This window comes from Gnatocerus cornutus, chromosome 2 (assembly GCF_029298725.1).
Source record: "Gnatocerus cornutus isolate USDA-ARS CGAHR chromosome 2, icGnaCorn1.1, whole genome shotgun sequence".
Lineage (NCBI taxonomy): Eukaryota > Metazoa > Arthropoda > Insecta > Coleoptera > Tenebrionidae > Gnatocerus > Gnatocerus cornutus.
Genome location: NC_142234.1, coordinates 20,973,356 through 21,000,453, shown reverse-complemented (window position 1 = coordinate 21,000,453; position 27,098 = coordinate 20,973,356). Strand labels below are relative to the sequence as shown.

Here is a 27,098-nt window from a genome sequence, read left to right as displayed (position 1 = left end):
ACTTCTTCATCGGGCTCGTTTTGTCTGGAGCCCATTTGCTCCCTCAATGACTCTATTTCATCGGCTATGCCTTTAATGGTTTCTTCAATTTCCGAGCCTTCATCAGAATCGCTCTCTGAAGTTTCATCAGAGTCTGATGTCTCTGAAGATGAAGTTGGCTCACGTACTTTAGCCTGGTCAAGATTGTTATCTTCACTCTTTTGACCATCAGTTTCTGTTTGGTTTGGTGTTAAATCCTTGTTAACAAGCCCCAAAAACTCAGGATTGGGTATCGTAGAAACTGTTATATTAACGCACCAATCTTTACTTTCCCTCTTTTCTTTCTCTTCCATATTACCGACAACATCCTCAAACTGTCTGAGTGCTGTTTCCAAATTCTCCGACTGTCGCCGCTCGTCTCTCTTTTTCAAATCCGCCAAAGAGAAGCGTTTGCCGAAATTTCTCTTCGGAACAACTTTCTCTTTTTCTTGGTCGGCGTCTTGTCCCGCTTGTTCAAACTTCATGAGGACTTTTTTGATATCGACGTTACTTACAACATCCAAGTCCGCAGATCCTCGAGGTCTGCTGCAATAAATGTCTGTTTTTGACCTCGCCAAAGCAAAACTTTTTTGTGGTTCCTCTTCATCAACACTTTTACCTGCAAGAAGGCGTTCAAAGTACGTCACATTGTCTTTGGGTAGCCTGCTAATAACAGAATCAGCTCTGCGAGGTATTTTAAGAGAGCGTTCTAAGTTTTTGTATTTGGCGTCACTGAAAGATCGGTAAGTTTTGCGGTCGCGGGATTGGTGTTCTAGATCGTCCATCCAGCTTAAGAGGTCTTCGATTTTTTCGTCTATTTTACCGTCAATTCCGGGGTCTCCTTCCGGTTTAGTCTCTGTTTTTAGTGCTTTGAATAAGTCTTCAATGCTACTAGAAATCGCGTCATCTTTTTGTTGTTCTTCCTCGTTGTCTTCAGGTTCTGGCTCTGGCTCTGTTGAGTACTTTGAAGGGTCAATGGGCTTCATTAGTTCCTCCTCGTTAGCTATGAGGTTTTCTATGTAATCATCGATTTCCGTCGTGTCCTCCAAAGGGTCAAAGTTAAAACTAACTTCCGGTTTTTTCTCTTCTTTTTTCGGCGGAGCTTCCGGTAAACTACTCTGTTTGATTAACCGGCCTTTGGGAACACTAGCTACAGTTTCCGATCTTTTCAACGCCGGTTTCTTATTCGCCGGCGTCCCAAAGTACTTCTTCGCGTTCTCTATATTTCCCTTGACCGCAACCTTCGGTTTCCCTATCTCTTTAGGAATAGTCAGCTTACTCGGCGTCCTCTTAATGATGAGCAACGGCTCAGGCTCTGAAACTGGAAATTTTGGTACGAACTCCGCACCAAAACTCTTGCGTTTCTCCTTAGGCGGAAGAACAAAGTTCTTGATGATTTTCGCGCACGGTAACGGAGTTTCTAATTCTAAATTTGGGGACTTTACGTCATTTTCAGAGTCTACATCGGGCTCACAACCGGAGACCGCGCTGCTGAAATCTGCTGAATCGTCGTCCGAACACGCAACTTTCGGTTCGATTACGCGCAAATGATTGTCTGAAAGAATGTCCGGTATTGCGGATAAATTAGATGACTTCACCTCTGTATCTGTGCCTGTGTCAGTTTGTACGACTGGGGGCTCCACGCGGACTTCTTGCTTGCGGAGCTCGCGGGCGCGGATCTCTTCTTCGCCTTCGGTGGCGGTGTCCGAGTCGTCATCTGGAAACGAAGAAAAGGCTGGTTTAGTCGGGGGAACAAAGATTCACCGATTTACACAAGGACAATGTGAGAAATTGGCAGGATTTGAATCAAAGGGATAAGGTAGATACCTGTAATTGATACATGTCAATTTTGATTCATAGATGGCGCCACAAGCACTGACAACTTTTTTTAGTAATTGTGGAGTTAATGATGAAAAACCTAACGTTATAATGAAATACTGGCTAATCTGCACTGGAAATAACAAGTTTATTGCTGATGCTGCCACAATTTGACGACAATGTGACAGTTTGGCATTTGGCGTTCAAAAAATCAGCATTGTGTCTGAGCGGCCAATCACAGAGCCGCATTTTAAATTTGGCGCCTACAAAAATTCAGTTTTGCCCGGCGCATCCACCAATTCTACTCAAATGATTTTTGCAAAAACCAAATCAGTTTAATCAATATAATGTCACTGGGCAATGACAATAGAATGTCTTCATTAATCTTGAGTGGTATCCGCGGTGGTTCATTCTATTGAAGTGGTAGAATGCGAATCCCTGACAACTCCCGCTTTAGTTAACAACCACATTAAGACAATTCCTCCGACAAAGCACCCAAAAAAGAACATTCGCCGCCCGACCATCACCAACCCAGTGACGCCAGGAAATATGACCAGCAGAAGAACGCCGGTGATAACGGCTCTGAAATGGCTCCTGTGATAAGGACTACCTCGATGATGGTCCATTACAAATCTGTCACATTGTCAAACTGAATTTTCCTGGCAACAGCGCAGACTTACCATCACTACTATTTTCGTAATAACTCGATCGATCCGAGCTGCTGTAGCCATCAGAGTCCGATTCGTTGCGCTTCCTCGAGTACCGCCGCTTGTAAAGTTCGGCCAACTTCAGCGTGCCTTCTTTGGTCGCCGGTTGCTCCAGGGCCTCTTCGAACGCGTCCTCGTCGTCACTATCAGTGTCACTACACCAACAACTGTTAAATTTCACAAGATTCTTAAATAGTACGAACCTGAGACTAGAATCCTCGTCATCGCTACTTCCTAATTCCGCCGCCGAAGCGCCGAAATTCTTATCAGTCCACTCATCCTCATCCATCTGACTCAACGACTCTTCATGATCCGAAGCGAGGCCGCTCAAATTCGCAAATTCTATTCTTTCCGGTGTCCGCACTCTATCCAAGAGATCAACACCGGCGATACCACTAAAAGGCTTCTTCTCTGGACTCTTGGTTTGTCGCTGCGACGGTTTTCTGACGACTTTAGTCGCGCGGATTTCACCCTGCATGCCGTAGTGATGCAGACAGAAGAATTTGTGGTCGTAAATACCATCTCTGTCGAAGGCGTACGAGCCGAGGCGGAGCTGTGTGTGGCAATACTGGCATTTGAAGCAGCCGTGGTGGAAGAACCGGCCTTCTGCAGACAGGCGCTCCATGAGGTACACGCGTTTACCACAAAAGTGGCAGAATTCTGACGCGTTCTGACTGGGGAGGATCACAGGGCGGGAGTTCTACAAGAAGTGTTAAATTTTGTTTGGTTTATAGGAAATTCTTACGCTTTTTTGAATGGGTTTTGGTTCCGTTTCCGGGGCTTTACTCGCGAGTTTTTCGGTGATGGTCGCGACTTTGTTTTGGCCCAAATCCCTCGCCGTTCCTTCCTTCAGTTTCTGTTCCAAGTGTTTGATATTCTTGTCGATATCTGCGAATTTCGCTGTAAAAAAAACGATGATGCAAAGGACGATGAAAGAGGAAACAAACCTTCGGCGCTGTCTTGTCTATCAAGGTGTTGCTTCTCCATTTTCGTCTGTCGCGCTTTGAACTGCTCCTTGCTCCATTTCGGCACTTTTTCTTTATCCTTATTCCCGGATTTTCCTTGTTTGTTCTCGCGGATTTTCTTTTCGATTTCTTTGATGTTCCAGTCCGAAGTCTCGATTTTGCCGATTGCACGTAAGAGATCTTTTGGTTTCTTTTCGGCAGGCTGAGGGTCCTTCCATTTGTCCTCAAGATTCTTGATTCTTGCCGCAAAGTCTTCGTCCGCGTTTCCACGAGTCTGATTCGGTAATTTGTTCTCATGGTCCTAAGAAAATTTATCAAATTACAACGGAACGGAAACTGCACCAAATGATTAGGGCACGAAAAACAACAATGTTAGGACATGCGAGCTCTTGAGTTCCTCAAATCTGGTCTAATGTAAAGTTAGCAACTTCTTTCGGAATGAAATACTTACTCTGGACGTAATTTAAGGGTTAATTTAACTGATAAAACGCCAAGCACACACATTTCTTACAGGTACGTAAGTGAACTTTTTCTCTAAATCTTTGACTCGATCTTCGAAATTGGGGGCATTTTGCCTGTAGACAAACAGAGAGTAATCTTCAAAGGGCTGCGAGTCCGGTTTCGCATTAGCTTGCAACATTTGCATGCTCTTTAAAAACTGTTCGGTTTGCAGCCTCCTTTGCTGCCTCCTTTTGTTGTGTCTGTCGTTGCGGTTCGCGGCGATTTCTTCGAGGATTTTCTGGCGCTCCTCCTTTGAAACCGAGTGGTCAAAACGTGATACAAGAGCGACGCATCAAATTTTGCTCGTGGGGCAAAATTTCATGGTCTTCATATAAGGTGATGAAATGGTTTACATTGTATTGATACATTTTACACAAACGAGACAACAACACAGTTTGCTTAAAAATAATTGTATGAAGGATCCGAAGGAATGTAACTGGAATTCAGGAGGAGGTCTAAAATAACAAGGACCAAACCGACAAGGGTACTTTCCAGGAAGGCGTTCAGGAAATTACGGAAAATCTGGAAAATTAGTGTCATTAGTCATGCCAGGAGTGGAATAAAAGTGTGTTAGAAACAAAAAATGTATTGGATTAAATTTGTACATGCTAAAATAAGTTAAAGGATAAAATTAACACGCAAAAAGAAAAGACCGCGCTGATGATGTACAATGTTGAGTTTAGGTCACAGTTGGTCCATAAATAAGTGAACAAAATTGTACTCACGACACTGGCGCCGATTTTCTCGAGCGTCCTCCTCTTTCTTGTCTTCCTCTCCAGACTCATCTGCTTGTTAATCGACAAAGGCTCCGCGTGTCTCTTATGCCTGCTTGAAGGTCTAGGAACTGAAGGTTGCATCGCCGCCAACGGTTGCGGTTTCTGTGGCTCCGTGATGAATTTCAACGATTTGAAAGACCCGTCACTCTTCTTCGCTTCTGGTAACTCCTTCAAAAAACAAACGAGTTGAGTACCCCCCATCGCATCCTTTTATTCAGTACGGACAGAACAAGTAACCAATCGTGAAATCGTAATAATACAAGGAAAGGAAGCAGTACAGAATAAGGATCCAGCAAAGAAAAGCCTCAACATGGGAACCTACTAATTCCTCTCCTTCCACGATCACGGAGAAGTGGCTCGGCGACGACGTCCGATTCCTCCGCTTCTCAAACGGAGAATACTGCGAGAACTTCGTCAGTGTCTTGATAAAATTCTCGTCCTTTTCGTCGCCGACATCGCCGCATTTTACTATGTCAGTTCGCTCCTCCACCACCAATCCGTGGTCCGGTTGGGCCCGTTTTCGTCCTCGCTCGATGTTCTTTGTGACGGAGGTGATGTCGGTGATGCCGTCCACAAGGTTGGTCTCGACTCCCTGGTCATCGTGCGGGCGGAAGTCGTGGGAACTGATCCAGTTTGATACTCGATTAAAGGCTCTCTCGTCGATATTGCTGTTCGCTTCGGACTCGCTCATTTTACCACACGGAAATTTCAAGACATGTTTTCTGACTTTTTGACAAACTGTTTCACGGCCTTCTGATATTATGTGGAGGACGTTCGATGACGGCTCGAATTTGATTCTTCGCCGGGAAAATGATCAAAATTGCCTCCGTGGAGGAAACGACGTATTGTTTAGCCCTTTAACCGTTGTAAACGTGTACGTTTTGCATTTTTTATCAGAAAATGCAAATGATAAGAATTTGAAATTTTGGGGACAAAAGTAAGTGGATAAGACGAATCGAATAAATAGATTTACATTTACGTGATACTTCCGGTTATGCCGGAAGTGGCAGTCAACTTGCTTATTTTAAATAGAACACCATAATTACCGATTTTCAAATTATGTTCAGCTTCGGGATTGGCTACCGTTTTCCCGTCTTAACTCGATTATTTTTTGAGGTAAAAAATTTTTGTTTTGAAATTTTCGTTCAGAATTTTTGCTTCTAGAAGCCTTCTTTCTCTAAGACACCTGTATACGTTTATAACAGTTAAAGGGCTAATAGTACCTTTTTGCACTGCCTTCTGCCAAAATGTCCACACATTCAATATCCACATCGTTTTCGGCAGCAAATTCACTGTTTTCGTGGTCAATTTCCGAAATTCTCGAGCTGCTTATCTCCGAAGACTCGACTAGTTCTTCAGGAATGGGGTTAAAGGAAACAATTCTCTTGCTTCTAGGAGAATAACACTTAACGTGAGGAAGTCTTTGTAGGGTGCAGGTTTCATTAAGGGGCTGAACAGTCAGTTTTCACGAACCGCAGAAGACAACGGAAAACTTACCAACTTTGGATGCTTAATGTGAGGAATTTCGCACCGGAAACTGTCATACACTTGGGTCAAGTACGTAGCCATAGCTAAGTAATCACTCGTGGTGGTTATTTCTTCGCCCGTCATAATCGGAGGAATTCCTTCAAGAAAACGTTGAAATGATGTGAGAAAACCACTTGAAAAACTCACCAATTTCTTTTTCTAAAATGTCAATGGCTAATTGGTTCATCTTCGCGGGTGCTTCCTCTTTGATGGCGCCATAATCTACCAAATCCGGTCTGTAATGGTTCAAGACAGCGCACAGAACCTTCCCGTCCTTGAACACTGAAGCGATATCAGTAACCGCGATATCCCCGTGTTCGCGAACTTGTTCGCCAATCCAACAAAGCAACACCTCGTTGTCCACATTCCCTCTCCTCCTCTTCTTGGGCACTTCGACCGGCACCACGTCCAGCGAGTTCCTCCTCAACTTCTCCACACTCTTCGGATCGTCACTGTCAAACAACCCGACAGTTTGCAACGGCAACACCACGTTCTTGTTCAAATTAGGGTACCTAGTGACCGGATCCAACGTGTACGACTTCCAATCTTTATTAAGATTGTCAGGAGTGGTCTGTGCCAGGAGCCGATAGATAGACTCGCGTTCGGCGACCACATCCAAAGGTGTTAACGTTCCGGAGTTCCAGCTCCTGATGGCCCACGCCGCGTCCAAAGATGAGAGAAACCCGCGAGCGCAACCAGAGCCGGTGGGCCAAAACGGCTGCAAAAGAAACGTTAGTTTGGTGGTGACCACACCGGGGGTTTTACCTCCAGAAGACTGTCTCCGACCAAAATCATCAGGAGTCGGTAACCGTTTCGTTCCATCACTCTGGAGGCGTTTTCCGCCGCGTACATCGACGTGAAATCAAACATGGCCACGTCTGGGGTTCCGTAATGATTAACAGCGAACTCCAGGTCCGGCATCTGGTAGTTAGTGCTGAAGTTTGCGGCTTCGATCGCGTAATCCATCAACGCCTCCCTGTTCACGTTCTCTAACGCCAAGAGGCGTTCAGTGTCGGCTAAATCTTGTTTGATAACGCCTTTTTCCAACAGACTCGCTTTCTTCGCCGTCATGACAAAATAGTGCGTTTCGTCTTTGTAATAAACTATATTTTCGAGATCAATTCCTGTGTCTTCGTACAAATCCTTGAAGAACTTCTGGTTGAAGATAAAGGCGACACCGCTGATTTCCTCGACGCGCGCTTCGGCTTCCGTTTTCTTATTAATGAAGTTAGCAGTGATAGCTATGGCTAATTTTCCGCGGAACTCTTTCCGCTTGAAGCCTTGGAGGGTATTTCGTTTGCCGTCCGCGCCGATTATCACATCGAATTCGTACTGGCAGACGGGGTGATTGAGCGGTTTGATTTCGGCCCTCCATCCAGTCTCTGACAAAACGCAATTAATTCGAGAAATTGTGAAAAAACGACTCACTTTCAACGGGGTCCGGCTCGATCAATCTCTCGAAGCTAACCTCAGTGTGGACCTCAACTCCTAGGAGAAGTACCACTTTTAGGAGAATACACTGAAGTTGTCTGATACTGATGTGATCAATTGCCCCCGCGCAGAACTTCCCGAAGAACTTTTTAGCACCTAGAGCTCTCAAATCCTCGATTACGAAAGGCCACAGGTGGAGGACGTTGTGACGGGAGAACCGGTCGCGTTTTTCTATGACCACCTGGAAGACTCCGATGAAGTGGCGAAGGAACTCAGTTAAGTTAACTTACCACTTTCGCCCCCAAGAGTTGTGCTTCGATTGCACTGCGCAAACCACAGGGGCCTCCTCCGATGATTAGGACCCTAAAACTCTCATTAGAACTTGGAGTAAACTACGAATTCTTCACCTGGTGTTGTTGCACAATTTCCCTTTTCCATAGCACTTATGCGACGCTCTCAAATCGAATTTCTTCCACAAGGCTTTGGCCCTCCACGACGTCAAATACCCCCTTAATTTCGGATAAAACAACGGATAAACGTTCGGCTTGAGATTTAGGTGCTCGCAGATGCTGCGGTAGTAGCCCAAGATTTGTTTCAGACTAGTAGCGTTGAGGAAGTGTTCGAAATAGTCATTAGCTTGAGCGACGTCTTTGGCAGTGACCTGCCGACCCCCACGAGGAGGCGGCTGACTGTGATGGTCCATGAAGATGGTTAAGTTTTCAATTGTTCACAAAACATCTGTAAAAAAACAAACGAAATTCTGTAAAGTGTTGTCGCGTGACAAACGTCAGTCGTTGGCAAAAAGTAGATTCATGTCAAAAAACGCCATTAAGATTCAAGCTGTGGCGTCAATCACTGTTGTAATGATTTACAGGACAATGTCGGTTTAAGCGTGAGAGGGAATTTTAATGGAGAACTTGCATGCACGTTTCGGACATGAAAACGCTTAGTCATGTGACCCTCCATGTCCAGTGCGAGCCTAATAAAATGAATAATAAGAATGCAACTGGTTGAGTCAATAGCTTAAGTGTATTGTGGTATAAATAGTATGAATTCTTAGAGCGACACGAAATGGCAAGTCTGCAGTATTTCATATTAATGATTCTTATTAAGAAGGAATAGACGGCGATTAATTAGGAGACTTATTAAACGTGCATGAGTCAGACTAAATTTTATTACAGCAGAAGCAAAGAAAACATTAAAGCCAAATGTTACGACTGGCGGCGGGGCTGTTTATTTTTACTTGGTCCTAAAACGGCGGGGAATGGAGCCGGCGATATTTTCTCGGGTTTTTTGACATCTCCGGAAAACTCAGCAAAAAAAACAGAAGAAAGATGCTTGTAATCATTGTCCTCTTTCGTTTTTCTTTGGTAAAAAGGAATTTCAAGGAGACCCTTGACGATCAAAGGATTAATTCCATTCAAATTGTTATAAAAATATTGATATTATGCAACCCAAAATACAGCGCTAATTCAGTTTAATTTATTTCCCGCTCTTTTCCGTTGAAATCTATTGTGTTCTAACAACAATTTTTATGTTGCAGTTAATTTAATTCGATATATTAATTAATCAGCGTGGGCAGTTTATCTAAAGCACAGATTTTTGTAGGCGCCAAATTTAAAATGGGGCTCTGTGATTGGTTCATCAGCGCGAAAGCGGAATGTCAAATAAGAACTGTCACATTTGTCATCTGTGTTTTTGTTATTTTCAGTGCAAATTTGTAAGTATTTTATTATAATTTTATGTTTTTCATCATTATATTTTGCGATTATTAATAAATTTGACATTTAGTTGTAGAGCCATCTAGTAACCAAAATTTACATGTATCCATTACAGACATCTAACTTATCGCATTCAAATCCTGCTCATTTGTATAGTGACGGCCAAAATAAAGTGGTACAGCTCTTGAACGACATTGTAATCCAAGCTAAAAATTAAACTGTTAAACTACTAACAGGATGTTATCATAACTACTAAAACTATACACTTAATCTACAGGAGGTAAGCTGTGCCTTCAATTCAAAGGTGTCGATTACGAACGCAATTAAATATTAAAAAGGAAAAGAAAATAAGCAAACCACTGCATTAAGTAGTTTGCAACTGTAAGCATGCATAAATGTAAATTTTTTCTTTTGTTTTATTATTAATGTCAATGTTGAACCTACCATAATTATTGTCATTATGCCTACTTTGAAATCCTGACTTACACAGCTCAATTTTTGTAAAAATGTGGTTCAAGACTTGTCCCACTTTATTTTTGCCGCCGTGTATCAAAACTTGACTTAAAAAAATCAAATAATGCACAAAGGTTCGGAAATCACTGATATAAAGACACACGTTCACTTTTAAATTTCCAATTCGCGTTACAACCCTTACAATGTCATCATCTCCACCGCTTCAAACTAGTTAGTATGCAATTTACATAATTGTTGCAAATAAAGTTTTTTTTTGTGATACGTGTTGGCAATTAACATTGCGAAAAAATGTCATTTCACGTAAAATAAACAGTTAAAACTTCGCTGCACCCACAAATAAAAAGATAACAAACAATTGCATAATATTTTTGCAACTTTAATAAAAACAAACAAACTTCTAACTCTCTTTTCACACTTCGATCACGTCACGACAAATTAAAAAAATCGAGCACACTTCTCTACGTCACCTCCGATCGATGAAACTGACCTAGCCATCGGCAAGAAGACTATTCTTTGACGTTATATTTTAGAAGCGACAAAACAAGAGCAGAATTAGAACGTGATTGCGGAAACCTTACACAATGCTTTAAATTGATTCGTATCGGCTACATGGAGACCACAGCGACGTCTTTTTTCAATAGTATCGATTACGACATTGGTATAAATAACTCACCAAACCGTCAGGAGAACCTGTGCTAATAAACCACTGCACACAATTAAACTAATTCATGTTCACGCGTCACATTGAATTTATCCTTATCGGATCTTATCGATGACTAAGATTCTTAAATGGCTTTGTCTTTGCCAATTTGGGGACGATAAAACGGAGGAAGTCCTAGAATAAAGGAATTCCAAGAAGCTGATATTGAAATTAATAATAAAAATGGGTTAATGTTATTTTGATGTTGCAATCGATGCAATGATAAAGATCTGTTTTAAAAGCGATTGTGACGAATGAAGGGGGCTTTGTTTGCGCTTTTGGTTAGGCAATTAGGAAATGGTAATGCAGACTCGAGGAGAAAATTGTTTAACAAAAGATTCACTGTGCCAGGTCGAACGAAAAAATTAGCAGACAATGTTCTCAGATTTGATAGCTCTCGTACTTTGCGCATTCCCATAATAGGAAATCGTAATCAAGCAGGTTAATCGTGATCTATCATCATAATAATCAATTGGGAAATGGACAATAAACTGACAATAGAGGTGGTGTGGGAGCTCAGCAGCACACACTAATTAATTATTGTTTTGTTGTAGAGTCAGATCCTCCAAAATTACGTTTTTCGTCCCCTCCAACGACTTCCATTAGCAAGACAATACACCCGTCACCACCACATGTCATTTTCCCAAACCACGTAAATCTAGAGCTAACTGTTTTCCCTCAAACTTCTCGTTTAAAATGCGCAACAAATCCTCCGCCCACTTTCCTCGAAATCCGACCCATCCCTCTTCAATTAAAACCCACGACACACGAAAACGAGCCATTAACATTTCGGCCATCTATCCGCACGCCACTGGGTCAGACACGTAGTGGGAGGGCCGTTGACACCGGCGTCTTCCTTCGTTGCTCTACTGACCTTCACCGATGCACAAGCTCTTCCGGGCACGCCCGGAGTTCCGATCAATTCCGGTGCATTGACATTACCGGATTAGTCATGTGGAAAAAAATCCGGTTGCAAGCGGCGCCTATGTCCCACACTGTTTTGGCAAAGTACCAAGGTTTGGCGAGATCGATCTTGTTTTCGCGGAGGCGAACTTGTGGTGGTTTTGTTCGAGTTTCGATTGGTTAATGCGTCAGGATGCCATAATTAAAGTGGTAAAAAGCGGACATGAAAGATACGTTTAGTAATGGAAAAAGATGAGTGCGCTGACAAACTTTAAGTAGCACTTTGTTTGGTTTTTGGTGCTTTTTAGGGCACGGTAGTTTGGTTGTTATCGGTTTTCTAATCAATCATTACTACATTTCGAGCATGTACTATTCAGATAAGGAACTAATTTGAGTTGCAGTAATAAGTGAAGTTAATCAATCAATCAAGAGTTTTCTTTTTAGATAACGATGCACTACTGTTGGTTTATTAATGATGATTAGTGCATCGCCCTGAGAAATGAAAAAAATTAAAAACAGACTTAAAGTAATATGAATAAACAAAATACACTCAAGAAAGGTGTTTTATCATGAGTGGTATTTAGTTTTTCCATTAGTAAGATAAAAATCGCTGCTTTTTTTATTGTAAGCACAAATCTATTCTATTTTTAGCTCCTTTCTTGTTTCTCTGTTATGAAAATAACTAAATACAGAAAAAACTTTAGAATCTGGCAACGCAATTTCCACTTTGATGTTCATTCAACTACCCAAATGTTATTGAGAAAAACACCTTTTGTCTTTTTCAATGTCACTTTTTATGAGGCTTCAGTGCTCCTACACATAGTCAACAAATCTAGTGTTTGCAGAATATAAAAATTTCTTTATTGCTTGCATAAAAAGGAGACTTTATTGGAAAAATGAAAATGTCCAATCTTTGCTTGAGAAAAATCTGCACTTAAAAAACTTACGACATAGAAAGTCAGAGCAATGAAAAGCAATATTCCATGTAAAAGTGGAAAGTCGTTTCTACAGTAGAATTGTCTCCTAATTCTGAATCTGAAGTCAGTTTTCCTTTATCAGATCCGGATTCAGAGATTTTTTAGGTTCTACTGTACAAATATGTATTTCTTTAATTTTTCTTGAAAACTTGCGAAGAATCCAGAAACTCAAAAATAAGATGAGAAAATTTTAGAAAATTTGTAATTTTAGTGTTACAGCTATGAAATTTGGAGAAATAACTGTTTTGGAGTCGTGAATTAACTCCACAAATTTGCAAAATTATAGAGCGAAAGACACAGATTTTAGAATTTTTTATTTTTGAAACCAAGCAGAAAGTGCCCACATCCTCCATTAAAATTCGTAATTTTGGTAATTTTAGTGCTACATCTACGAAATTTGGGGAAGTTACTATTTTTGAGTCCTATATTAATTCTGCTAAATTGCAAAAATTGTAGAGCGAAAGACAATGATTTTAGAAATTTTTATTTTTGAGATCAAGCAAAAAGTTCCCATGTCCTCCACTAAAATTCGCAATTTTGGTAATTTTGGTGCTACAGTTATGAAATTTCGGGAAATTACTATTTTGGAATCGTGTATTAACTCCACCAAATTGCAAGAATGTAGAGCCAAAAAAACAGATTTTAGAAATTTTTATTTTTGAAACCAAGCAGAAAGTTCCCACATCCTCCATTAAAATTCACAATTTTGGTAATTTTGGTGCTACAGCTATGAAATTTGGAGAATTTACTATTTTTGAGTCGAATATTAACTCCACAAATTTGCAAAATTATAGAGCAGAAGACAGATTTTAGAAATTTTTATTTTTGAAACCAAGCAAAAAGTTCCCACGTCCTCCACTAAAATTCGCAATTTTGGTAATTTTGGTGCTACAGTTATGAAATTTGGGGAAATTACTATTTTGGAATCGTGTATTAACTCCACCAAATTGCAAGAATGTAGAGCCAAAAAAACAGATTTTAGAAATTTTTATTTTTGAAACCAAGCAGAAAGTTCCCACATCCTCCATTAAAATTCGTAATTTTGGTAATTTTGGTGCTACAGTTATGAAATTTGGGGAAATTACTATTTTGGAATCGTGTATTAACTCCACCAAATTGCAAGAATGTAGAGCCAAAAAAAACAGATTTTAGAAATTTTTATTTTTGAAACCAAGCAGAAAGTTCCCACATCCTAAATTAAAATTCGTAATTTTGGTGCTACAGCTATGAAATTTGGAGAATTTACTATTTTTGAGTCGTATATTAACTCCACAAATTTGCAAAATTATAGAGCAGAAGACACAGATTTTAGAAATTTTTATTTTTGAAACCAAGCAAAAAGTTCCCACGTCCTCCACTAAAATTCGCAATTTTGGTAATTTTGGTGCTACAGTTATGAAATTTGGGGAAATTACTATTTTGGAATCGTGTATTAACTCCACCAAATTGCAAGAATGTAGAGCCAAAAAAACAGATTTCAGAAATTTTTATTTTTGAAACCAAGCAGAAAGTTCCCACATCCTCCATTAAAATTCGTAATTTTGGTAATTTTGGTGCTACAGTTATGAAATTTGGGGAAATTACTATTTTGGAATCGTGTATTAACTCCACCAAATTGCAAGAATGTAGAGCCAAAAAAACAGATTTTAGAAATTTTTATTTTTGAAACCAAGCAGAAAGTTCCCACATCCTAAATTAAAATTCGTAATTTTGGTGCTACAGCTATGAAATTTGGAGAATTTACTATTTTTGAGTCGTATATTAACTCCACAAATTTGCAAAATTATAGAGCAGAAGACACAGATTTTAGAAATTTTTATTTTTGAAACCAAGCAAAAAGTTCCCACGTCCTCCACTAAAATTCGCAATTTTGGTAATTTTGGTGCTACAGCTATGAAATTTGGAGAAATTACTATTTTGGAGTCGTGTATTAAATCCGCCAACCTGCAAAATTGTAGAGCGAAAGACACAGATTATAGGAATTTTTATTTTCGAGACCAAGCAAAAAGTTCCCATGTCCTCCACTAAAATTCGTAATTTTGGTGCTACAACTTCGAAATTTGAACAAGCTCCTATTTTTGAATCGTGTATTAACTTAACCAAATTGCAAAATTGTACAACGAAAGACACCGATTTCGGATTAGAATCAGAAGACAATTCTTCAAATCAAAATTTGTTGACAGGTGTTGAACAAACACCGGTAACTTTTATGATGCATTTAATAACTTGTTGCAGCTCTTTGTGTCTATTCCTAGTTGTCTAACACCGTAAGTCCAATTTAACTTGGCAAAGTTCCATAATTCATGACGACTTCTGTTTATGACACATAATTTTACGTCCGCCGAATGACTTAGTAATCCAAATTGTACGCAACTTGTAACAAGAATAAACGCTCATTTTTAATACAAACCCAAACGAAATCTCTCTACTTGTTACCAACGTGTTATTATCATTTATAGGTCAACCCGACTAAAATCTCATTGAAATTTTTCCCGCCTGTGAGAGAAAAAACATCGAAAGATTTCTCTCGAGAGTCGGAATAAGTAGGTAAACGGGCTGCTGTCTTCGGTATCGCAATTACAATCAAACTCGGTCACTTCATTCATCTTGATAATACGTGCCTGGACTTTATTGTTTTAATGATAGGTCGAATCTAATGGTAATTGCACTTTTACCTCGAGTTTCGCACCTTGTTTGCGAAGAACTGTCGGCATCAACGCCATAACCGTGCGAATGAAATTCCTCATCGAAAATATTTACTTTCTTTGAAGTTTTCTTTCGAATTCCACGTCAGATTTTGCGTTTGATATTCAGGATGAAATGGGATTAGACGAACAAAAATGGAAATGACTAATTCGCTAAATACAAGAAAAATACATTGTTTTGAGCAGCATGAATTATTTATGGGGTATTCTGATGCTAGAACAAATTTGTTCTTCTTATCTTTCCATGGGAAATTCACTGTATAAAATGGTAGCGAGAAATTATCATAACACGAAAGTGTATCGAACGGACCGAAAATGAAAGTTGTGGTTTTCATCCTCGCGCTCGTGGCAGTTTTCTTGAAGATTGAAGGCCAAAACCAACAGTGGCAAGCCGCATTTCTCCACCGGAACCAAACCAACCCATCAAATGGAACCCAATGGAACACGACTTTATGGTTGCCGCAAAGACCAAACAGCTTCAACAGATCTCACTGGCAAAATCATTCGTTTGCTAGACTCCAAGCGCCCATCACTCCAGGATGGGTGGTACCGGCAAACACCACTTGGAACCAAACCACCCATAATGGGGACGTTATAATTGGGCAAATTGGGTACATGGATCGGCTACTTTTTAACCAGGTAATGGGAGAAATGTAATTTGGGTGTTTTTACGTAGTTTCTAGACTTATCGAAAACAAGGTCGATGGTGGTCTGATCGAGAAAAAATCATTGAATATCCCACTGGGAAAGGTTACAGAAGAGATACCATCACTGCTATTAGAATCTACAATAAGTTCCTTGATGGTTTGGAGTCCAGAGCGCGAGTTTTATCCGGTGGTGTCGGCTACAGATATGTGAAAATAAAACTTTCCTCGCCTTGGAATAGAGGGTTTGAGTATCTAGTGCAACTGTTTGGTCACTAGGAACTTTATGGATAAATAAATTTTGAGTTGGCACAACTGCACTTAGGAAAAATGTTTGGAGAATCATTCTGATAAATAAACACCAAAACGGAGAAGAAAGGATTTTTTATTTTCAATGGACAAACATGTTTTTCTAGAAAAAGTATTTTTAGAGATAGCCTCGTATTTTTCCAGAGGTTTATTTACCGATCTGTGCGATTAAGTAAATGCGCGGAGATTTCTTTTTTTTCAGAATATTCCCACGCAATTTAAGAGCTTCGATTTTATGTAATTTCTTTAGTTTTGTGGATTCAAAACAACAAAAATTGGTCTAAAAACTGGTCCTTCGGTTTGTTGGTGCAACAAAAAATCAATTTACACAATCGATTATTATGAGTTTATTGCCCATTCAATTCCAAAATCAATAATAAATACATAACTTTTATCTGAAAACGTTCTGCTAGAAATGAGTGCTAAATTTTAGGTAACACACAAAACTGAAACTTCGTGGTTTTCAGAATAATGAATCATATAAGGTCATTCCAACAATTAAGAAAATACAAAGCCCGTTAAATGCGCTCAGTGATAAGAGCGGCTTACGAAACAGTTGCTATCAGTACTACCTCTTCACCGCAGCATGACTCAGCCTCCACGGGTTCTTTCAAATAAGAAACTCCAGAGTTTCCGCGTTTACAATAAAAGACATTAATAATGCACGTTTCCACATTTCCACTCTGCGATAAATCGGCTGTCATGATGTTTATCCCAAAGCGCAATGTGTATTTCAACTTGCAAGACACTTATTTATTGCACACGACTATACGGATAAAATAAATGAAATGAGTGAGTTTCCACCTCAAACTTTCATCTCTTTTATAGGGCGAAAAGTGCAATGTTTAGAAATTTTTATTTTGAAGAAAAGGCAAAAATTTCAGACATCCTCCACTAAAATTCGTAATTTTGGTAATTTTAGTGCTACAGCTACGAAATTTGGGGAAGTTACTAATCTTGAGCGGTGTATTAACTCCACCAAATTGCAAAAGTGTAGAGCAAAAGACATTGATTTTAGAAATTTTTATTTTTAAGACCAAGCAAAAACTTCCACCTCCTTCAATAAAATTTGTAATTGTGGTAATTTTAATGCTGCAGCTACGAAATTTGAAGAAGTTACTATTTTTGAATCATGTATAAACTCTACAAAATTTAAAAATTTTAGAGCAAAAGGCACAAATTTGAAAAATTTTTGTTTTTGAGACCAAGCGAAAAATTCTAGCGACCTTCAGAAAAAATTCGTAAATTTGGTAATTTTAGTGCTACAGCTACGAAATTTAGGTAAGTTACTATCTTGAAGTCGTGTATTAACTCTAGCAAACTGCAAAATTGTAGAGCGAAAAACGTAAATTTTAGAAATTTTTGTTTTCGAAACCAAGCAAAAAATTCCCACATCCTTCAATAAAATTCGTAATTTTGGTAATTTTAGTGCTACAGCTACGAAATTTAGGGAAGTTACTATTTTTGAATCATGTATAAACTCTACAAAATTTCAAAATTTTAGAGCAAAAGGCACAAATTTGAAAATTTTTTATTTTTTAAATCAAGCAAAAAGTTCCCACATCCTTCAATAAAATTCATAATTTTGGTAATTTTAGTGCTACAGCTACGAAATTTAGGTAAGTTACTATCTTGAAGTCGTGTATTAACTCTAGCAAACTGCAAAATTGTAGAGCAAAAGACACAGATTTTAGAAATTTTTATTTTTGAGACCAAGAAAAAAGTTCCCACATCCCCCACTAAAATTCGTAATTTTGGTAATTTTAGTGCTACAGCTCCGAAGTTTAAGGAAGTTACTATTCTTGAGTCGTATATTAACTCTACCAATTTCAGTGTAAAGGTACTATTTTTGAGTCGTGTATTAACTCCACCAAATTGCAAAACTGTAGAGCGAAAAATGCAGATTTTAGAAATTTTTAGTTTTGAGATCAAGCGAAAAGTTCCCACATCCTCCATTAAAAGTCGTAATTTTGGTAATTTTAGTGCTACAGGTACGAAATTTAGGAAAGTTACAATTTTTGAGTTGTATATTAATTCTGCTAAATTGCAAAATTGTAGAGCGAAAGGCACAAATTTTAGAAATTTTTATTTTTGAGACTAACCAAAAAGTTCCCACATCCTCCACTAAAATTCGTAATTTTGGTAATTTTAGTGCTACAGCCACGAAATTTGGGGAAATTACTATTCTTGAGGCGTGTATTAACTCCTCTTAAATTGCAAAATTAAAGAGCGAAAGACACAGATTTTGAAAAAAAATATTTTTGATACCAAACAAAAAGTTCCCACATCCTCCACTAAAATTCGTAATTTGATAATTTTAGTGCTACAGCTACGAAATTTGGGGAAGTTACTATCCTTGAGTCGTATATTAACTCTACCAAATTGCAAAATTGTAGAGCAAAAGACGCAGATTTTAGAAATTTTTATTTTTGAAATCAAGCGAAAAGTCCCCAGATCCTTCAATAAAATTCGTAATTTTGGTAATTTTAGTGCCACAGCAACGAAATTTAGGGAAGTTACTATTTTTAGTCGTGTATTAACTCCACCAAATTGCAAAATTACAGCACGAAAGACACAAATTGTAGAAATTTTAATTTAAAGACGTCGCAAAAATTTCCGCCATCCCACTTTTACAACATCCCCTAACGCCATAAACAAATTTGCTCTTGTTATCTCTGACCCAATCACTCCACCATAAAATCCGCGTGACTGCCGCCCACCTTTCCAATTAACAACCAAGTAATGACAATGAAAGTGCTAGTGTCAGCGGTATCGATCTTCCTTTTCCTTGTTTTTGCACAAGGACAAGTGCACTATGTCCCCGCAACCATCCTCATACCAGCGCTTAACATTTCGACAGTCCAAAGTGCCCACAACGCCACCATCACCAACAAACCGGAGACGAACCATACAGGATGGGACAACGCGTTGTTGAACAAGACCGGGGGCGAAAATTTCAACCAAACTAATGGAAACGGTGATTTAATCGTGGGGAAAATTTACCCAATGGATCGCCGCTTGTTTAGACAGGTCAGTACTCTAATACTCGAAATGAAATGACGATGACGATCACTAATTTTAGATGTACTGGAAACCGAGGCGGTGGTTGTCCACACGGGAGCAAATCGTGGAATATCCGCATGATCTTCCCGGAAGTTATGGAAGACACGAGACTATTTCCGCGATCCGAGTCTTCAACGAGTTTTACGATGGTTATGGCTCGAAACCTGAGATTCTAGGGGGTGGAGTTGGGAAAAGATTTGTCAAAATCAAACTGTCTTCGCCTTGGGGGAAGGGGTTCAGATACAGAGTCCTGATTTATGGGCATTGAGATTTAACCCCCCAATCTTTGTAATTTCAGTTCTAACAAACATTTAATATAATGATTCTTCGATTATTCTTATTTTTCCCCAACGCACGGCTTAATTTTCGGGCTTCACGCGCTCCGGAACTGCGGCTCCTTTTCCGGAAGCCCATTATTCCCCCAGTCACGGTATCACTAGCCTAGAAAAACTATTAAAACGCCATGTTTTGGACAAGTTACATTTTGCCACAGGTGTTAATGGGACATTGCCGTTTCTTATTTGCTTTTATGTTTTTGGACGCCGAAAGCCCTGGCAGCCGTCCAACGGAGGCGGCGGTGCAAGATGCAGATGCCCTCGTTTTGCTCGTTTCCCGGTTTGTTCCGATTATTTTTGAAGATATCATGTTTTATTTCAGTCGCAAATAACTGCGTTTTGTAGGAAACCCAACGATTGATGGGCACCGTAACTAATCGCCGAAAGAAATTAATTAAATCTGGCACGTTCGCGATGACTTGCACAATCGGAATTTATTACAATGCGATTTCCCTGAAGTCGAATTATTCGTGAATTTAAACTGCAAACTAACGGATCCATCGCCGAGTGATATTAATTAATTAATTAATTAATGGTCTAATGCACCTGTATTAAAATCCTAATTATCGAGATCATTAAAGAAAAAAACGGCAAAAGTGTGTCATTCGTTGACGCTACGCTGATTTTTTCTCCCTCTCGCGCGAAAGAGATTGTTGATAAAGTTTGACTTGGCTCAAACTCAATCAATTAAGCGGTGAACCACTCGAAAGTTTGCTTGTTATGGTGAATTAGAAATGGAGCCGATTTCTTTGTAATTTACCATATGTAACCGATAATTTGTCTCTTAAACGCCATCGCAAAACTACCAATTATTCGTAAACGCACCGTTGATTCGATAAATGGACCTGCGGGGGTTTTAACAGTAGCTGAAATGTAATGTAAAGAAATAAGATCTACCGCGTAGTTCGATTTACTGATAACTGTTAAAATTCAATTTGGAGACCTGTAATTTCGGTGGTAATAAAAAATAAATAGCAATCGAGATTGTTGATTTCCGTACTGAAAAAAATAAAGTTCGAACTAACGAAAATCGATTTCTAACCTAAAAAATCGCGAGAAAAGGTTTTTTTTTGTATTCGCGTTAATTCCGGAGATATCGAGAAAAATCATTTTCGAACCTCAAAAATTTTGGCCCCTGGAGACAACCCGAAATTTCAAACGCCTCTAATTCAGTTATTTGTTGACGGACGAGAAAAATGGAGGTAGTTTTGAATTCAGCGGGAAATTCTGCGTAAAATGAGCCCATATAGCTTAAATTTCCTCAACACATAAATGCGATATCAACCAAAATAGATTTTCAGAGGGTGTTTTTAGGGGCATTTTCAAGAAGCTGTTTCGGGGCGAAAGCTAGGTTTAGTACCATTGAATTATATATCGTTAGAAAGAGGAGCTCGAAATCTATCAACTCGCCAAATCTCAAATCGATAGGGCAAGTAATTTACAAGGGTCGATCAAAAAACGAAAAATTGAAAAATTTTCATCGATTGAGTCGCAAAGTTTTTTGTCCAAAAAATTAACCGTCGAATTTTCGACTTTTGAAGGCGGATTCTACAGTAGAATGACCCGAGAAAAACAATGGTGAAAACCGTTTCAAAAAATCTTTCGTAGTTTCGGAGATATCGAGCTTTGAAAATTTTGCAACTCAAAATTCAATATCCAAAACTTTGATCGCTCATAACTCAGTTATTTTTGGACCGATCTTAACGAGTCTTACATTTTTGGATTCTACGTGAAATTCTGCGTAAAATGAGTCATAATAACTTAATTTTACTCCAAAAATTAGCGAGATATCGACCTCAAAAATTTGACCTAGTTTCAGCGATTAAAAATCAAACACTATTTCAAAATTTTTGCAATCTGGCAACCTGAAACTTCAAACGCTTCTAATTTGTTTATATCTATTTTTTATGTTGAGAAATATGTCTCTCAATATCAAGGAAAATGTTGATTTTACCAAAAAAATCGCCAAGCTTTACTTACAAATAAAACGTTTTATTCAAAAAACTCCTGAGGAAAAATATTTGTTGTATCAATATAAACGCGCCAAACTATTGTCGTTGTCTATTTGTAAGTTGAATTGATTGGTGCTAAGAATAACAGTGATACACCAACTGTGGCAAATTCTCATTTTAATCGTAGAAAAAGTGTAGTACGCAACTCGACGGTAAGACGACTTAGGTGCGCTCGCGAATTACCGCACTTGGAGAAAAAACCCAAGATGACACTGGAAATAAATGAATACCAGCACACGCCATCAACTATAATCTCAACGTTTCGCAAACTCTTGGAAAGTTTAATTAATAACAGAAAGTACCATATCAAGTTATATGACACCATTATGGCTACCATCAAAGCAAGTAATCAGACAATTTAATTCTTATGACAGTAGCATACTGCTTCTAACCAGAGCGCAGTTGATACAGTATAAACAACATTATCACTTTGTACAAGAGCAGCCGCATTTCTGTGAAATTCAAAACTGAATTTATTGATACCCGCTCGACTAATAAATAAACATTCATTCAATACCACTAAATTTCTGTATCTTACAATTAGATCTAAGGAACGATTTCCATTAATTTGATTATTGCATGGCTGATTACTTTCTAATAGCGAATTTTCACTTTTCGTTCAAAAATAAATTTCCAGGAGGTGAAACTCCCAAGTTATTGATCTGTTTATGAACTAACTGCTGTCCACGGATATGGACGTGATGACTACAAACCGTCAAACTCATTATCTCAATCCGTTCTCTTACGTAAAGCTTGACGTGAGCAAACCCGGGAAATCACCACATCTTCTTTCGATTTCCATAAACAGTCGCTTTATTGATTTAGACATAAATCCCCCACGGTATAAAACAGTGCTCGCGGTAATTAGCCGCCCACAATGAAAAACGGACTCGACGAACGAACAGTTTACTGAAGAGATTATGCTCACTTAAATAAACAATTATTGGGAACTGATACACAATCAACAGTGTTAATTCAACGTGTAAACCAACATTATACACACTTTGGCAGTTCTCAAATAGAGTCGGAAACGAAATTATGTCCTTTCCGGATTTTTCCGGTAAAACCGACTTCTTGCGGTCACGATAAAAATTGCAAACCACACGGCTTTCAAAAGTGCGGTAATAATTGCAGATTCCGTTTCTAAATTTCAAACATAGTCCAGGCAAAATACTGTAACATTGTAGCAGCAAAAGAAAAAAAAAAGAAAAAATATGTTTTATTAACTTTCAAAAAAAATTAAAAATTTTGATTTGAATACTCGTAAAATTGTAGTTTTTTTGATAAGTTTCGTGTTTTTTAAATAATATCACTAGTCAGAATGGACGATCATATGTAGTTAGTCAGTTGCTGGTTGAGTTTTTTATAATTTATTTGGTTCGTCCAAAAATAAAATTTTCTAGAAATTCAATTTCTTGTTTAAAACTGTCTTCTGGTACAGTTGATGAACACTTTAGAAGTGTTAATCTGTCAAAATTTTATTGTCATAACACTCATAACTAACAAAGATTCGAATTTTACTAAAAACGCGTTTCATAATGAACATTTTGCCGCACGCACGTTTTTAAACATAAAGTAGTAAGTGCGGCAAAATGCATTATGAACAAGTATCATACGCTATTTTTTCTATTTCGCCTTATTTTAAACGAAAAAACTTGATTTCGAAATCTAGGGAATTTTAAGGTAGTTGGCAATTGCAAAATGTTCAGGGAAAAATTCGAAGTAGCCAAATCCAATTTCCGTCAGTTTGACAGGTGTGACGTTTTGAGGTTACCGGAGCGCAAGAGAGCCAAGAGAGCGAAGATGTTGATCATTATCATGATGGTTCTCTTGCATCCAAAGAGTTTTTCTCCGATGAATTATTAAGCCAAGTACAACAAGAAATAATAGTGTATTGATCGATTTATCATGATTTATCAAAACCAAATTCTAAATTGTCAATGTTGCCGGCAGGTTGACAACCTTAGAAAAATATATGTTCCTGTAAATATTGGCACGGGATTGGTCCATTACGATACCGAAATACGCTCAAACGCGTATCGAAATATCTTCATTATGAACGCGAAATAGAAAAAAAAATTATTTGTTTTAAAATAAAATTTTCTAAAATCTGTAAGTTTTGTTCTAAATTATAGGCCTTTGGCACAGTTGATGGACAGTTTTAAAATAGTAAGCTCCTCAAATTTCTTTGTCATAGCTAAAAAACTAACAAAGATACGAATTTTACTAAAAAAAAGTTGAAAATTTTTAATTCGTTTTAAAATAAAATTTTCAAAAATGTGTATGTTTTGTTTTAAAACTTTGCCCTTTGGCACAGTTGATAACCAGTTCAGAGATAGTAAATTCTCCAAATTTCATTGTTATAACTTAAAAACTAACAAAAATACGAATTTTATTAAAAAAAAGTAGAAAATTTTTTATTCGTTCAAAAATAAAATTTTCTAAAATCTGTATTTTTTGTTCAAAATTTTTGGCTTTAGACCACAGTTAATGAACACTTTAGAAATAGTAACCTCCTCATAATCATTGTCATAACTAAAAAACTAACAAAGATACGAATTTTACTAAAAAAAAATTGAAAATTTTTAATTCGTTTTAAAATAAAAATTTCTAAAATCTGTATGTTTTGTTCTAAATTTTTGGCTTTTGGCACAGTTAATGAACACTTTAGAAGTAGTAACCTCCTCATATTTGATTGTTCTACCTTAAAAACTAACAAAGATACGAATTTTATTATAAAAAAGTTAAAATTTTTAATCGTCTTAAAATAAAATTTTCAAAAATTTGTATGTTTTGTTTCAAAACTTTGCCCTTTGGCACAGTTGATAACCAGTTCAGAGAAAGTAAATTCTCCAAATTTCATTGTTATAACTTAAAAACTAACAAAGTACGAATTTTATTAAAAAAGTAGAAAATATTTTATTCGTTCAAAAATAAAATTTTCTAAAATCTGTATTTTTTGTTCAAAATTTTTGGCTTTAGACACAGTTAGTGAACACTTTAGAATAGTAACCTTCTCATATTCATATTGTCATAACTAAAAAACTAACAAAGATACGAATTTTACTATAAAAAAGTTGAAAATTTTTAATTCGTCTTAAAACAAAATTTTCTAAAATTTGAATTTTTTGTTTCAAAACTTTGCCCTTTGGCACAGTTGATAACCAGTTCAGAGATAGTAAATTCCCCAAATTTCATTGTTATAACTTAAAAACTAACAAAGATACTAATTTTACTAAAAAAAGTTGAAGTTTTTTATTCGTTCTAAAATAAAATTGTCTAAAATCTGTATTTTTTGTTCTAAATTTTTAACTTTAGGCACAGTTAATGAACACTTTAGAAATAGTAACCTCCTCATATTTTATTGTCATAACTAAAAAACTAACAAAGTTGCGAATTTTACTAAACAAAAAGTTGAAAATTTTAATTCGTTTCTAAAATTTGTATTTTTTGTTTCAAAAATTTGCCCTTTGGCACAGTTAATAAACAGTTCAAAGATAGTAAATTCCCCAAATTTCATTGTTATAACTAAAAAACCAACAAAGATAAGAATTTTACTAAAAATTATTAATCAGAGCTTTTGAAATTTTTGTGTCTATTTTGCCTGGCCTAACACCTGTTAGTACCACCGCTACTGGTTTGTTTGATAAGATAAATTCGCGAATTGATTTTGTGACTCAACGTTTCCAGAGATTGGTTCCATTGAAACCGCGTGGGTGCTTTAAAAGTGCACGCCACAATGAAAAGGAAATGAACGGAAAATTATTGGTTCTGATAAGACTTTTTTGGGCAGTGGCCCTGGTGATAAGCCATGGTAAGAACTGCGATTTATGATGGTACTAAACACAAAAACAAAATAAAAATCAATAATGAGATTACTCTGTGATAAGTTTGGCAGTTTAGCGTTTTTATTGCCGTCGTCATTTCCTTGATTTTTACAGTTTTTATTTTTAGAGTTGGCAAATGCTCATTTGGTGAGGTTGGTGACCACATTGTTTTTTTTTCTGAAGCGCCAGACCCCAGAATTTTCCTGTACGTTTCTTATTACCGGCCGATTTTCCCCAGTTGTTTTGCACCATAACTTCAAACAGATCGTTGGAATTACGATCAACGAAGCAGAACAGAACGCAGGTTTCTCCGTGTGTTTTTTTATTTTCCGCTTTGGTGGTTTCGCGCGTCGATGAAAAATTGCACAGAAAGAGAAAACTGTGATATTCGACTTATCTAGCTACTCTGATAGGATATCTGCCAGTTGTCGACCGTACGGTCGAATTGAAGTAAAAAGCTGTTTTTTATACGACGAGGGACGATTAGTTAAATGCCTGATATGGAATGTGAATGCTTTCCGCATAATTGTCGGGTTAATTAATGGATTATTGCGCCGAGTTCCGAGGTTTCAAAGCGGGGATTTTTGACCTCTAAAATGATGGAAAATGGGGCTTGACGTTGGGGTTTTTAACTGGTTTAATTAGGGCTGCTTTCAAACTGATACGAGAGAGGAATGATGTTAAAGGCGGTAACGTCATTATCGGCTGAAAGCTATGACTAAGTGCAAATTTTCGCGATTCTGTTTAAAGTATCGCCAAAGTCCCACGGCGATATCATTTTAACAATTCGTTAATTTATAATCCAATTTCGTAATTCAATAATCATTCGTTTTATTGTATTTTAATGTCCCGTTCTTTATTGAATTTCGCTTTATTATTTGATTGTCTTGAGATTTAAAAGTTACTATTTTTGAATTGTGTATTAACTCTACCAAATTGCAAAGTTGTAAAGCAACAGATACAAATTTTTGAAACTTTTATTTTTGAGAACAAGCAAAAAGTTCACACATCCTCCACTAAAATTCGTAATTTTGGTAATTTCAGTGCCACAGCTATGAAATTTCGGAAAGTTACTATTCTTGAGTCGTATTTTAACTTTACCAAATTGCAAAATTATAGAGCAAAAGAACCAGATTTTAGAAATTTTTATTTTTGAGACCAAGGTAAAAGTTCCCACATCCTCCACTAAAATTCGTAATTTTGGTAATTTTAGTGCTACAGCTACGAAATTTGAGGAAGTTACTTTTCTTGAGTCATGTATTAACTCTACCAAAATGCAAAATTATAGAGCGACAGACGCAGATTTTAGGAGTTTTTATTTTTAAGAGCAAGCAAAAAGTTCCCAAATCCTCCACTAAAATTCGTAATTTTGGTAATTTTAGTGCTACAGCTACGAAATTTGGGGAAGTTACTATTCTTGAGTCGTAAATTAACCCTACCAAATTGCAAAATTCTAGAGCGAAAGACACAGATTTTAGAAATATTAATTTTTGAGACCAAGGAAAAAGTTCCTACATTCTCTACTAAAATTCGAAATTTTGGTAATTTTAGTGCTACAGCTACGAAATTTAAGGAACTTACTATTTTTAAGTCATGTATTAACTCTACCAAATTGCAAAATTAAAGAGCGACAGACGCAGATTTTAGAAATTTTTATTTTTGAGACCAAGGAAAAAGTTCCCACA

The 27,098-nt window shown here is 37.6% G+C and overlaps 3 protein-coding genes across 5 annotated transcripts in view; 2 read left to right on the top strand and 1 right to left on the bottom strand.

Moving 5' to 3' along the window:
• Positions 1-27,098, bottom strand: part of Mical (Molecule interacting with CasL) — a 39,996-nt gene that overhangs the window by 7,913 nt on the left and 4,985 nt on the right. Inside the window, exons 2-14 of one of the 3 annotated variants that reach the window (XM_088031176.1) lie at positions 8,151-8,481; positions 8,034-8,106; positions 7,741-7,984; positions 7,078-7,694; positions 6,460-7,030; positions 6,283-6,410; positions 4,735-4,953; positions 4,020-4,259; positions 3,491-3,809; positions 3,289-3,443; positions 2,747-3,243; positions 2,517-2,698; positions 1,617-1,735 (exon numbers count right to left, since the gene is read on the bottom strand). In XM_088031176.1, the coding sequence (XP_087887302.1) occupies positions 1,617-1,735; positions 2,517-2,698; positions 2,747-3,243; positions 3,289-3,443; positions 3,491-3,809; positions 4,020-4,259; positions 4,735-4,953; positions 6,283-6,410; positions 6,460-7,030; positions 7,078-7,694; positions 7,741-7,984; positions 8,034-8,106; positions 8,151-8,446 (3,660 nt within the window). In that variant the 5' untranslated portion in view covers positions 8,447-8,481. The remainder of the gene's footprint in view (positions 1-1,616; positions 1,736-2,516; positions 2,699-2,746; positions 3,244-3,288; positions 3,444-3,490; positions 3,810-4,019; positions 4,260-4,734; positions 4,954-6,282; positions 6,411-6,459; positions 7,031-7,077; positions 7,695-7,740; positions 7,985-8,033; positions 8,107-8,150; positions 8,482-27,098) is intronic. The other 2 variants (XM_088031177.1, XM_088031178.1) reach the window with 2 other exon arrangements.
• Positions 15,411-16,146, top strand: LOC148180007 (uncharacterized). The gene is made up of 3 exons (XM_088029610.1): positions 15,411-15,481; positions 15,520-15,862; positions 15,907-16,146. Exons 1-3 carry the CDS (start codon positions 15,411-15,413, stop codon positions 16,144-16,146), a joined length of 654 nt encoding a protein of 217 aa, XP_087885736.1.
• On the top strand, positions 18,812-19,507 carry LOC148180006 (putative salivary secreted peptide). The gene is made up of 2 exons (XM_088031015.1): positions 18,812-19,206; positions 19,259-19,507. The coding sequence occupies exons 1-2, from the start codon at positions 18,919-18,921 to the stop codon at positions 19,505-19,507; spliced, it is 537 nt and encodes a 178-aa protein (XP_087887141.1). The 5' UTR covers positions 18,812-18,918.

What these genes read in the sequence shown, in the direction of transcription:
- LOC148180007 (XM_088029610.1), top strand. Translation starts at nt 15,411, where the DNA reads ATGAATTATTTATGGGGTATTCTGATGCTAGAACAAATTTGTTCTTCT. An exon ending in CTTTCCATGGGAAATTCACT is followed by an intron (nt 15,482 to 15,519) that starts GTATAAAATGGT and finishes ATAACACGAAAG; the next exon opens with TGTATCGAACGGACCGAAAA. An exon ending in ATCGGCTACTTTTTAACCAG is followed by an intron (nt 15,863 to 15,906) that starts GTAATGGGAGAA and finishes CGTAGTTTCTAG; the next exon opens with ACTTATCGAAAACAAGGTCG.
- LOC148180006 (XM_088031015.1), top strand. Translation starts at nt 18,919, where the DNA reads ATGACAATGAAAGTGCTAGTGTCAGCGGTATCGATCTTCCTTTTCCTT. An exon ending in ATCGCCGCTTGTTTAGACAG is followed by an intron (nt 19,207 to 19,258) that starts GTCAGTACTCTA and finishes CACTAATTTTAG; the next exon opens with ATGTACTGGAAACCGAGGCG.